Genomic DNA, 12,145 nt, shown 5'->3' on the forward strand with positions numbered 1-12,145 from the left:
GGCGACGAAGGTCTCGCCGAGGTGGATCTTGAGGATCTTGGTCTTGGGGATGGCCATCACGCCCATGGTGGGCATGGCGATCCACTTGGTGACGATCTTGTTGAAGGTCTTGAGCTTGTGGAGGACGCTCATGTGGACGAGCATGGCGATGTATTTCTCCACGCCTAGAGTTGGAGCGGGAGTCTTCATGACGAGCATGTGAGCGATGGGGCCGATAATGGTCTTCATGTCTTGAAGAAGAGCTTGGGGACGAAATGCCACCATGAGAGTAATGGTCTTCATGCCTTGAAGAAGAGCTTTATGAAGAGGAAGTAGAGCGGTGTCGACGATGACGACCCAAGTTGGTGATGGCGCGCTCGAGGCTATCCATGCGCCGCTCCATGTTGGCATCATTGGCCGCCATTTGGCCATTCAAGTTGTCCGTAGCTTCACGAAGAAGGGCCAAGTCGTGGTTGACGGTGGAGAAGTTGTGAGCCACCTCATCGTATTGCTCGTCGATGCGCGTCTCGAAGAGGGAGAGTTGCTCCTTGAACTCTTGTCGTTGCGTCCATAGGTTGTGTTGAGTAGCCAACCTCTCGGTGTTGCGAAGGATCTCTTCATCCCTATTGGTATCTCCGTTCCTATCCATGATGGAAAGACAAGAACTATGTTGTGTATGTTAGTGGAAGGAGACTACCTCGCACTCTTACCAAGGTAAGATAGTATTGAGGCAATCCACCAAACCGAAAGCAAGATCAAGTGTATCGGGGACACACGCAAAACCACACGCAAAAGCTAGCAAATATGGTGTTAGGCGAGTGTTGTGGAAAGCCAAAAGACAAATTCAAGATCGAGTATGTTGTTAAAAGTGGGTAAAGTCCAAAAATCCAAATGTCAATGTGAAGATCACTATAAACACGGAAGAAGTTGTGGAACACACACACGAGATAAGCGGGGTTAGTGCAACCAAAAGTGAGCGGAAAAGTGTATGTATAAGTGCTCGGTGTCACACTAACACAAGGAGAGCCAAAGCTTTGGTTGCAAAGGAAGAGACAACAAGATTCACACGTGGCCTCTCTTCTCCTATCTCTCTTTCACTACAAGAGATGTGATATTTGTTGACGAAAAGCCTGGTGACGAAGTTGCATACCGTCATGGATATGTCTTAATAGGTGACGAATTCATCTGGCGTCAAGCACTTAAGTTAATGCTTGACGGTTTGCTTTTTCGTCAACGAAAAATCGTCACCCATTACCAAACCTAGAAGGGCTGCCATCGTCTCTGTTAATAGGTGACGAAATGAAGATCGTGGTGTATGTAAACCGTCATTGAATATAATACGGATCCACATGTCAGGTTATAAATAACTTATTATAATTTTATTTAATTATTTCTTGTGGGACCCACTAGTCCAGAAAATATTAAATTTTATAAGTTTTCAATATCATGCGTGACCCACTTGACAGGAACAGAATTAATTCAAGAAAAATCGTGGTTACAAAGAATCGAACCCATGTGTTTGGATTGAATGACGTGGACTGTTACCGCTGAGATGTTTCTGAACTGATTATTTATTTCCGTAACTAGGCTCAATAAAAATATTAGAAACCCACAATTACATGTAGGACCAGCCTGCCATATAGATAGCATTCATTTTGCATATTAAAAATCAAGTGCAGCAAGGAGGAATCGAACACAAGACCTCCACCAAGTAAGGGTGTTAAGAAACCAGTGCACCAATTGACACAATTTGATTTAGTTGGATACGGAATAATTTTCTAGTTTGTATGCAGCGAGGCAATTACTAGAAAATGGAATAAAAGTTAGAGAATTGGGGACTCGAACCCAAGATTTATTTCCGTATTAGGCTCAATAAAAATATTTCTCACTTGATCTCAGTTATTAGAAACCCACAATTACATGTAGGACCAACCTGCCAAATATATAGCGTTTACTCGAACCCAGGACCTCGGCAAAGAAAGCATTATAGTTAACCGCTAGACCACTGCACACTTCATGATTCAATAAAAAGCGGGACATATAAGTAATATCTATGCAGCATGGCAATAAATAAAAAACAATAGATAAATCCCATTCTTTTGGCATAGTTTACGATAAAGTTCCCATATTTGACACATAGGTGTATCTTGACATGAGAAACAATGTTGCCAAAGTGAATTTTTATATTATTTATAGAAAATTCATTTTTTGCATTTTCTAAGTGCCAAAAATGACTTTTTTGTGAAGCAAGTACGAAAAACATGGCGCAAAATGGCACCAGTACAATTTTCACGGAAATTAGTCCATATTTGAAGGATCATCCCGAATTATTAGGATTTTTCTCTCTTTCTACCTAATTTCTCTTATTTAAATGACTTTATGTCAATTTTTCAAAATTAATTCAAATTTGAACTACAAGCGTGTGATGGTTTCTCTTAATTTTTTGAAAAAATAATTTTAAGATACGCAAGTAGTGATTATATCACAGAACCATTGATAGTTTTGTAAAAATCGACCCTTTTCAATGAATAGTTATCCTAACCATTTTGACCATGCTTTCAAAAAAAAAATGTGAAAAAAAACTCAAAAAAATAAATCCTTTGGCATGGGGTCCCTTTATGTGTAGTAGAAGCTAGGATAAATGATAAACATCAGTTTTGACAAACCTTTCAAAAATATTATTCACAAGAAGGAATATCATGTATAAACATCTATAGGTTTTAATCCAAATGACCAAGGTATGGCCATTCTTGTGGCATAGTTTGTGATAAAGTGCCCATATTTGGCACATAGGTGTATCTTGACATGAGAAACAATGTTGCCAAAGTGAATTTTCATATTATTTATAGAAATTTCATTATTTTTTTCATTTTCTAAGTGCCAAAAATGACTCTTTTGTGAAGCAAGTACAAAAAATGGTGCAAAATGGCACCAGTACAATTTTCAAGCAAAGTAGTCCATATTTTAAGGATCGTTCCTAGGATTTTTCTCTCTTTCTATCTAATTTCGCCTATATAAATGACTTTATGTCGATTTTATGAAAGTAATTCAAATTTGAACTACAAGTGTGTGATGGTTTGCTTTAAATTTTTTCTAAAAATCACTTTAAGGTACATAAGTATTGATTATATCACAGAACCATTGATAGTTTTGAAAAAATCGTCCCTTTTCAATGAATAGCCATCGTAACCATTCTGACCATGTTTAAAAAAAATCAAATAAAGTGAAAACTAACTCAAAAAAGAAATCCCTTGGCATGTGATCCTTTTATGTGTACTAGTTGCTAGTATAAATGGTAAACTTAAATTTTGACAATGTTTCAAAAATATCATTCACAAAAATGACTATCACCTATAATCATCTATAGGTTTCAAACCAAATGATTAACGTATGGTCATGCCCGTGTCATAGTTTGTAATAAAGTGCTCATATTTGACACATATGTGTGTCTTGGCATGGAAAACAATTTTGCCAAACTGAATTTTCAAATTATTTGTTAAATCCTTGATCCAGCGTCATTGTGTCGGGCCAATCAGAACGCAATGATTTGCCTCCCACGGATTGCCCCCCAAATACGCCATCTGAACGTCCGCCTAACAGTACTGCGTCCCATCCGTCCGTACACATAGACGCAGCGCCGCACCTAAACCCTAAAGCCAACCGCACCCACGATCCTTCTGCGCCGCCGTCCACGCTCCACCCACCTCCCTCCTCCTCTCTCTCCTTGCGCGATGTAGACCACGCCGCCACGATCCAGATCAAGCCGAGGGCGCGGCACGAAAAATGTTAGCGCCAACATTTGGCCCAACTGGCGCGCAGTTTTCATTTTCCTCCGAGACCAGTAATAATAAGTCTCCACCGCCGCCAAAACTGAACCCTAAATCCCCAAATCCACCAGGCACCCGCCGCTCCGAGCTCTCCCGGCCGCCTCTCGACCACGCCTGCGCCGCTCGAATTGGGCGCCGCCGCAACACCGTCCTGCCGGCCCCCAAGCGCTCGAGCTCTCTCCCCCGCCCGACTTCGGTCGGCGGCGGCGCTACCGGTCCGGCGAGCACGACCTGCCCCGACTCGCTCGGCTCGCCCGCGCTGCAACGCCTTCCTGGCGCCACCATGCGCTCGACCTCGCCGGCTGGCGCCAGCGCTCGCATCCGGTAGCGAACTGAGAGCCCTGCCGTTCGGAAGTTGCCGCTATCGCTGCTCACATCCAGCTGCAGCTCGTGGTGATTTTCATCTACGCCAAACCCAGTGAGGTCAGTTTTCTCGCTCTCCTCTTTCCCTCCTTTTAGTGCATGCGCTACAATAGCTGCTGCTCTCTGTGTGTCACAGAGTGGAGGCCACTGATTTCTTCAATATGTGGAGCCTAGATTTATAATCTCCAATTTGTTTGGTATTAGGTTTCTTGCTCCCAGCGACTCACTCCCAGGGATGAGACAACGACACCCCCTCCCTGGTTGTCACTGTTTTCAGGTATCTTTATTTGGTCCTGATTAGTATTAATATATAGTGCATCAATAGGCTAATGCAATCTTTTGTTTATAGTACTTTCATACACTTAGTTGACTGTTGTTTAACGGTTTCTGCATCTTTTGCTTCACAATGTTGTGCACTGCAATGCATAAACCTAATTTATTGCAGATTTGGTGCCATTTCCAAGTTTAGATGATTTGATAGGAAAAATCAAATGAAATGTAATAGATCCAGCACAAAATTGTGTGTATTTCATTTTAGGAGAGAACTTGTGTAATCAGAAGTAGGCACCATGTTCGCCCAAGATTGGCAGTAATTTATAAACTGCTACATTCACATGCTTAGGTAGTTTCTCATCTTCCTAATATACTAGCAGCGAGCAGTCTATTGCTGGTCGTTGATTACAAGATATTGTTGTTTGGCCCGAATTTCGTAAAATAAGTAGAGCCTAATTTACATTATCTAATTGTTTGGTTATTAGGATTCTTGTTCCCGGCGACTCAAGAGTTCATTGCTGTGGCGCAAAAATCGCCATCCCTGCTTATCACTGCCTCCCCACTAGTTGGTGAGTTGACTTCCGCGAGTAAATAGAGCCGTTCTTGTCCTTGAAGAGATCTCTCCTGAGCTTCTTGATGATGAGAAAGGTGGCCGAAAGATTACTAAAAAGGCTAACATATGTTCAAGGCCGAAAGATTACTAAAAATGTTAACATATGTTATATTCCATGGTAGTTATGATTGGCTCACACTGATTTATTTAAATACTTGGTATTTTCCTGTTACTTCTAAATACTTGGTGAGCTGTAAAGCTTCATTCAGACCTGCTCTAGTCTTTCTGTACAACAAATATTTGGGGTTTTTAAAGGAGAAAATTCCTCACCGTTTGATCTACTTTTTTTAGGCGTGTGGAGCTCGAGGGGCAGCTAGCGCCGGCCTCGTTGGCGATCATGTCGGACGGAAGCCGCACAGGGTGGCCTCCTTCCGCGTCCCCTCAATCCTGCAGGCCGCCCAAACTCGCTGTTCCCAGCCACAAGCACGGCGGCTTCCTCTGCCCCGACCACCGTCGACCTGGTACGTGCTGTCTTCCTCCCTCTCCGGTTTGTGTTCACAAATTTCCCATTGATTCGGTCGCTGCCATGGACGGTGGGCTTAGTTATGTCATCAGGAGATACTCAGCTGTGGCAGCAGCAGCCTCACGGTCCTTAACCTCTTTTTTCAGGTCCTTGGGCCATCCGCAAGCGCGTCTTGGTAGTTAACTCATCCGCTGGTTAGCGAAGATTGCAAAATGTAAGTACTATTATCTACTACCCTTAATCATGTACTGTTGTTATGACTCAGTTGATCCAGACATGCTGAAATGCAGTAGCACGTACAGGTTTGTGCAACTCATGTTGGATGAGTTACAGTCTTAAGATGAGATATATGTGGAACTCATGTTACACGTATTTTTTTTCAGGTTTACTATTGCGAAACCCCAAAACTACATGGTTGTGCTTATTTGTAAGTGAGGTTACCAACATACATCTATTTCTTTTGTTTTTTCATTTTTGTATCAATCCATCTGTTGTGCTGTGATTTTATGAAAAAAGCAAAAAGAACTGATCCTCTGCATATGTTGATCACGTCCTTCTGAATCCAATTGTCATAGCTCGACAACAGTTTGAAAGGCAGACTTGGAAACACTCACACTTCCCTTTCCTTTGTCTATGCTTGGTCTGTCATGGAAGTAAAAGTAAGTGCCACCGACCCACTTGTGTTTTGTAGCCCCTTTAATTACAGTACACTTCTATTTCCTCTGGTCTAATACAATTGTGTGACAGTCTAATGACGATAATTTTTTAGTTGCAGAATAGCCCATCATGATTGGGGTGAGTTTATAAGATTTCGCCGGATTGGCTGCACATTGGAGAAGACTATGGGTATTCGTTTCAAAATCTCACCAGGTACTAAATTGCAGTATCTCCGCCACATATGTTCAGTTTATTCTTGTCAACATAGCAAATGCCAGCAAGACTCATTATTTTCTTTCTTTCTGGAAATAAAAGAAGAGAGATATAATCTGTTTATTCTTGTGCATTATCTAATCTGGTAATGAATACGTGTGCAGGTACTAGCTGAATGTAAGGTTGCTGTCAAGAGGAATTTGTTGAGAGGATCATGGCTGCATGCAAGCAAGCTGATATTTTGTTGTTAGATGCTTAGATGCTTGAAATACTAGTATGATGTCAAGCGTTCATAAGTTTTGGGGACCTGATGTAGTCTCAGGCTGTAACTCTATGTGTTTGTAATTTTTTTTTGTGAATATCTGTCGGTTATATGTTGCATATTTGACTTCATATATTTCTAGATTTTCATTGCGTCAAAACATCTAGTTGGTTGAAAACAAATCCAAAAATACCAAAATAACGTCATGAATAAAATGTAATCTCGCACCGTGTGGGTCTCCAACATGACATAATGCCACGTCACTACCATTTGGACCCACATGCCAGCATCCACTTAAGTGATGTCGGACCCACGTTGTCAGCAGCCACATCAGCATGATGGGACCCACATGTAAGGCCATGTCAGATTTTTTGGACCAATCAGATTCTTCGTAGCATTTTGATATTGACGAAATTCCCAATTTTTAGTGACAAATCTGTCTGTCAACGATTAACACTAAACGTTGACGGATTTCTAAGTCGTCACAATCAAACGTTTGACGTTGATGAAAATGAGCATACCGTCACCCCCGATATTTTATGACGGAGCTTCTGTGACGAACCCCTTGACGATCAAAATTCGTCACCCCAATGTAATCGTTGACGAATTTTGGCTTATACATGACGAAAGTGATTTGTCAAAAAATATATTTTCCTTTGTAGTGTTTGCTTAAAAGCTTTTTCTCTTTTGTATATGGCGGCACTTGCACTCGTTTGTATCTTTGGTGGCACGTGGACAATTTTGTGTATATGGGCGTATGGATGTATGGATGTATGGATGTATGGTGCTACTCGCACTCTTTTTGTGTTTTTGGGGCTTTTTGACGCACTATGTTAGCGTTAGCCCCGCTTTTGCTATCTTGCCACACGAGTGTTTGCTTGGGTGCCTTACTCAACGCGACACACACACCTCACAATGCGGGGCCACGTGCAATGTCTCGCAACACTAAACAAGCAATGCTCGATGGGATAGATCGCAAAAGGAAGAGGGGTTACAAGGTGGCCTGCAAGTTATACCTGCGATGGTGGTGGTGGTGGTGGTGGTGGAGATCGCCGGATGTCGAGGTCGAAGGGGGCGTTGCGTCGCCCGGTCGGAGGCCCGGTTGGACCGGGTTCTGGACCGGCTTGCCCGGTTTGCCGCCCGGTTGACCGGGTGCTGGGCCGGCTCGGCCGGTCGTGGGCCCGGTTGACCGGCTGCTCAACCGGATTTCGCGGGATGAACTTTCTCTCTCCTGTTCTTCACGAAAACCAAGCCAAATCGACCAAATCGAAGGGAAACGATGGAATTGGAGGCTAAAAGTTGGGGAAATAGTAGATCAAGCACAACAACACCAGATCCACGGACCAAAACCACTCAAAACGCAACCAAATCACAGATCGGTCAAGAGGCAATTTAGGGCTATTTTTGGGGATTTTTTTGGAAAATTTTCTAGGGACGAAATCGGGTGGGTGGGAGGTCAAATCCGCGGTAACCAAGAGCTGCTGATACCATATGATGAGGTCTAAGACCCCGTGTGTGGCCCGATCTCGCGGATTGACGTCGAAACCAAGGGGGAAGATGGGAAAACGCGAGGAACACGAAGAACACGGCGATGAACACGAGGAACTCCGAGACTCACGCACACACACACCCCGATACACCCGATGCTTACCTCCGTGGCTCGATGGACCACGCCAATAGAATCTCCGAGGAAGAGACACGCGGTAGAATTCCCCGGGGAGAGATTGGGATTGGAGAAGAAGAGCTTGGTGAGGGAGAGAGAGTATCTTGTACTAGAATCTCACTCAACAAGTTCCAAATCAACAACCAAGGTGCCTTGATTACAGAGGGATGATACCCAAGGGAGACTAAGCTCAAATTTAGGTTTGAGTTCAAAACAAGTCTAAAGAGCTAATGAGGGGTTCCAGCTACTTATATAGTCATACACGGCCAGCAAGGGCGAACAGGTACGCAAATGGATAAGTTAAGACAGTTTGGTGGGGCATTCTCGTCAGGTCCGGTTTGGGGCCGGTCTGACCGGGCCTGTGACCGGGCCGTCCGGTCATGGGTCCGGTCGACCGGGCGCAAACCGGGAAACTGCGAAGTTTCCGGTCCTGGGTCCGGTCGTCGTCCGGTACGAGGGAGCTGGCCCGGTTTGCGCCCGGTCGACCGGGCCTATGACCGGGGCGTCCGGTTGTAGGTCCGGTCTGACCGGGTCCTGGACCGGCCAGCGTCCGTCTCTTCCTTGGAGCGCTTCGTGCGACGTCGGCTTCGGCTTCATGATCATCTCCATGCCCAGTTGCTTCTCTCCTTCCCTTGACCTTGGCGTCTTCTCCTCTCCGTGGTCTTGACACGCCTTGTACCTAATGACACATAGTACGTTGGCATGAGGTAGCAATCCATCCAAAGGGGTACCAAGATCAAGGGTGGTGAGGAGCGAGTTCACCTCATCATGAAGAGCTTTGACTCGGGCTCGTGTCATCGGTCCACTTGGGGGACTTGTTGGTCTTGGTGTAGCGACGTCGGTGACCGGGGCTACATCACCGGCAGTGCCGGTGCGGCGGCAGTGCCGGTGGAGGCAGGGCGGCAGTGCCGGGGTAGGCGGTAGTGCCGGCTTGTGGTGGGCGGTAGTGCCGGCCCTGGAGCTTCCAGCTCCTCTTCCTCCTTCTCTTCCATGCCTCCGTGATATCGGCCTTGCGTCCTCGGGTCTCCATGGCATCCTCTCTTCCCTCCGTACTTGTCGTCGAGTTCCTATCATCAAGATGTGACGGAGTATGAAGTAGTATGTCGTCCCAAATAGGCGATTCGAGGCACGCGTAAAGGAGAAGATTCACCTTTGCGTGCCGTCTTGGCGATGAAGTACATGATGCGGTGAAGACCGAAGGTCGCCCCGTATCAAGAACGTGTTGGACGGTGAGGAAGTCGAACAACCTGCACCTGGTAGCCCACGACAACTGAACCGCAACGCTCGCCCACCTCCACGTCCGGTACGTAATGATGATAATCATGTTGCTAAGATGAAACTGAATATTCCGCCATTTGAGGGTAGATATAATCCTGATGCATATCTTACATGGGAATTGGAAGTAGAACAACGCTTTGCATGTTTAAAATACCCTGATCACTTGCGTGTTAGTGCTGCTACTTGTGAGTTCAAAGATTTTGCTTCTATTTGGTGGTCTGAACATTGTAGAGCACATCATGCTACTATTCCTACTACTTGGGTTGGTTTAAAACTTGCTATGCGTACTCGTTTTGTTCCTCCACATTATCAGCGTGATTTGCTTAAGAAATTGTCTCGCTTAGAACAAGGGGATTTTTTTGTAGAAGACTATTATCAAGAATTGCAAACTAGCATGATTCGTTGTGGTGTTGTAGAGGATAATGAGGCTATGCTTGCACGTTTCTTTGGTGGTTTGAATAAAGAGATTCAGCACATTTTAGATTATAAGGAGTACAACACCATTACTCGCTTGTTTCATCTTGCTTGCAAAGCTGAACGTGAAGTGCAGGATCGTCAACCACCACGGCGAAGAGCTAATGTTTCTGTAGGTCGTACATCATCGTGGTCTCCGCGACCATCTGCACCACCATCTCGTGGGGCTGCACCAGTGCCCACTACCTCCAAGTACACCGCGCCTGCATCACGAGCACCATCGGCTGCTACTCCACCACCATCTGCTGGTCCTCCTCGGAGTTCATCTTCGATGGCCTCCACGGGGAAGACGCACGACATTCAATGTCGCAAATGCTTGGGATTTGGACACATAGAGAGAGAATGCAGAACCAAACGTGTGATGTTGGTGCGTGAAGATGGAGAATATGATTCTGCAAGTGACTTTGATGAAGACACATTGGCCCTTATTGCTGCACGTGATGGTGCCAATTCTGATTCTGAGGGAGAGATGGAGGTAATGGAAGCTGACACTGCTGACCAGTACATGAGCTTAGTTGCACAGCATGTGTTGAGCATACAATTGAGCAAATCTGAGCATGATCAACGCCACAATCTGTTTCAAACAAGAGGCGTTGTCAAATAGCGAGCTATAAGGATCATCATTGATGGAGGGAGCTGCAATAATCTGGCTAGCGTTGACATGGTGGAGAAGCTTACTCTCTCTACAAGACAGCGCACACATCCATATTACATTCAATGGTTTGAGAGCTCTCGGAAGCTCAAGGTAACAAGAACTACATGTGTGCATTTTACTATTGGTACATATTCTGATTTTTTTGATTGTGATGTTGTACCTATGCAAGCTTGTTCTTTGTTACTTGGTAGACCTTGGCAATTTGATAGAGAATATGTTCATAATGGTAGAACTAATCAGTATTCTCTTATGCATGATGGAAAGAAAATTGGTCTCAAACCTATGACTCCTGAACAAATAGTAAAAGATGATCTTGCTAGAACTAGTAGAGTAAAAAACGAGGAGAAACATAAGAGTGAAAATCAGATTGTTGCTGCAGACTTTGTGCCACATAAGACTAATACTAAATCTGATTCAAACCATGCTACTGAAATTCGTTTGAAAAATCCTTGTTTGCTTGCTAGCAAATCTGATATTGTTGAACTTGATGTGAACACTACTCAATGCTATGCTATTATTTGCAAAGAAGTTCTGTTTTCATTTGAGGATATGCCTCCTTTGCCACCTGCGGTTGCTAAACTTTTGCAGGAATTCATTGATGTGTTCCCACAAGATGTTCCACCTGGATTACCACCTATTCGTGGTATAGAACACCAGATTGACTTGATTCCAGGATCTTCACTACCGAACCGTGCGCCATATCGTACCAATCCTGAAGAGACCAAAGAGATTCAGCGACAAATGCAGGTTCTCCAAGATAAAGGTTACATTCGTGAGTCTCTTAGTCCATGTGTTGTTCCTATTATTTTGGTGCCTAAGAAAGATGGTTCTTCGCGCATGTGTACTGATTGTAGAGCTATTAATAATATTACCATTCGATACCGTCATCCTATACCTCATTTAGATGATATGCTTGATGAATTGAGTGGTTCTATTATGTTCTCTAAAGTTGATTTGCGTAGTGGTTACCACCAGCTTCGTATGCAATTAGGAGATGAATGGAAAACAACGTTTAAAACTAAGTTCGGTTTATATGAGTGGTTAGTAATGCCTTTTGGTTTAACTAATGCACCTAGTACTTTCATGAGACTTGATGTGATCTAAGATCCCGGGAGTGGCCCGATCTCGCGATTTGACCCCGAAAACCAAGGGAAGAGGTGGGAGAACGCGAGGAACACGAAGAACACGAAGAACGCCGGTACTCACACACGCACACCAACCCGATACACCCGATACTTACCCCTGTGGCTCGATGGACCACGCCAATAGAATCACCCGGAAGAGGCACGCGGCAGAATTCCCGGTGAGAGATTGGGGTTGGAGAAGATACACCCGATACTTACCCCTGTGGCTCGATCAACAACCAGGATGCCTTGATTACAGAGGGATGGTAACCCTAGGGAGACTAAGCTCAAGTTGTGTTTA

General features: G+C 44.5%; 1 protein-coding gene and 1 long non-coding RNA gene across 4 annotated transcripts; both read left to right on the plus strand.

Moving 5' to 3' along the window:
- The first annotated feature begins 3,723 nt into the window (after positions 1-3,723).
- On the plus strand, positions 3,724-6,785 carry LOC127323526 (uncharacterized). Of its 3 annotated transcripts, none has more exons than XR_011755542.1 (9): positions 3,724-4,229; positions 4,374-4,446; positions 4,928-5,011; positions 5,347-5,516; positions 5,665-5,732; positions 5,902-5,945; positions 6,094-6,177; positions 6,294-6,388; positions 6,553-6,785. It is a non-coding gene; the product is annotated as an uncharacterized lncRNA (long non-coding RNA). The 3 variants fall into 3 exon arrangements; XR_007865801.2 differs by having other exon boundaries at positions 3,739-4,229; positions 6,288-6,388; XR_007865802.2 differs by lacking the exon at positions 4,928-5,011 and having other exon boundaries at positions 3,741-4,229; positions 6,288-6,388.
- A 166-nt stretch (positions 6,786-6,951) lies between these two features.
- Positions 6,952-10,620, plus strand: LOC139838030 (uncharacterized). The gene is made up of 3 exons (XM_071827381.1): positions 6,952-7,001; positions 9,574-10,257; positions 10,581-10,620. The coding sequence occupies exons 1-3, from the start codon at positions 6,952-6,954 to the stop codon at positions 10,618-10,620; spliced, it is 774 nt and encodes a 257-aa protein (XP_071683482.1).
- Positions 10,621-12,145: the final 1,525 nt, after the last annotated feature.

This window comes from Lolium perenne, chromosome 3 (assembly GCF_019359855.2).
Source record: "Lolium perenne isolate Kyuss_39 chromosome 3, Kyuss_2.0, whole genome shotgun sequence".
Lineage (NCBI taxonomy): Eukaryota > Viridiplantae > Streptophyta > Magnoliopsida > Poales > Poaceae > Lolium > Lolium perenne.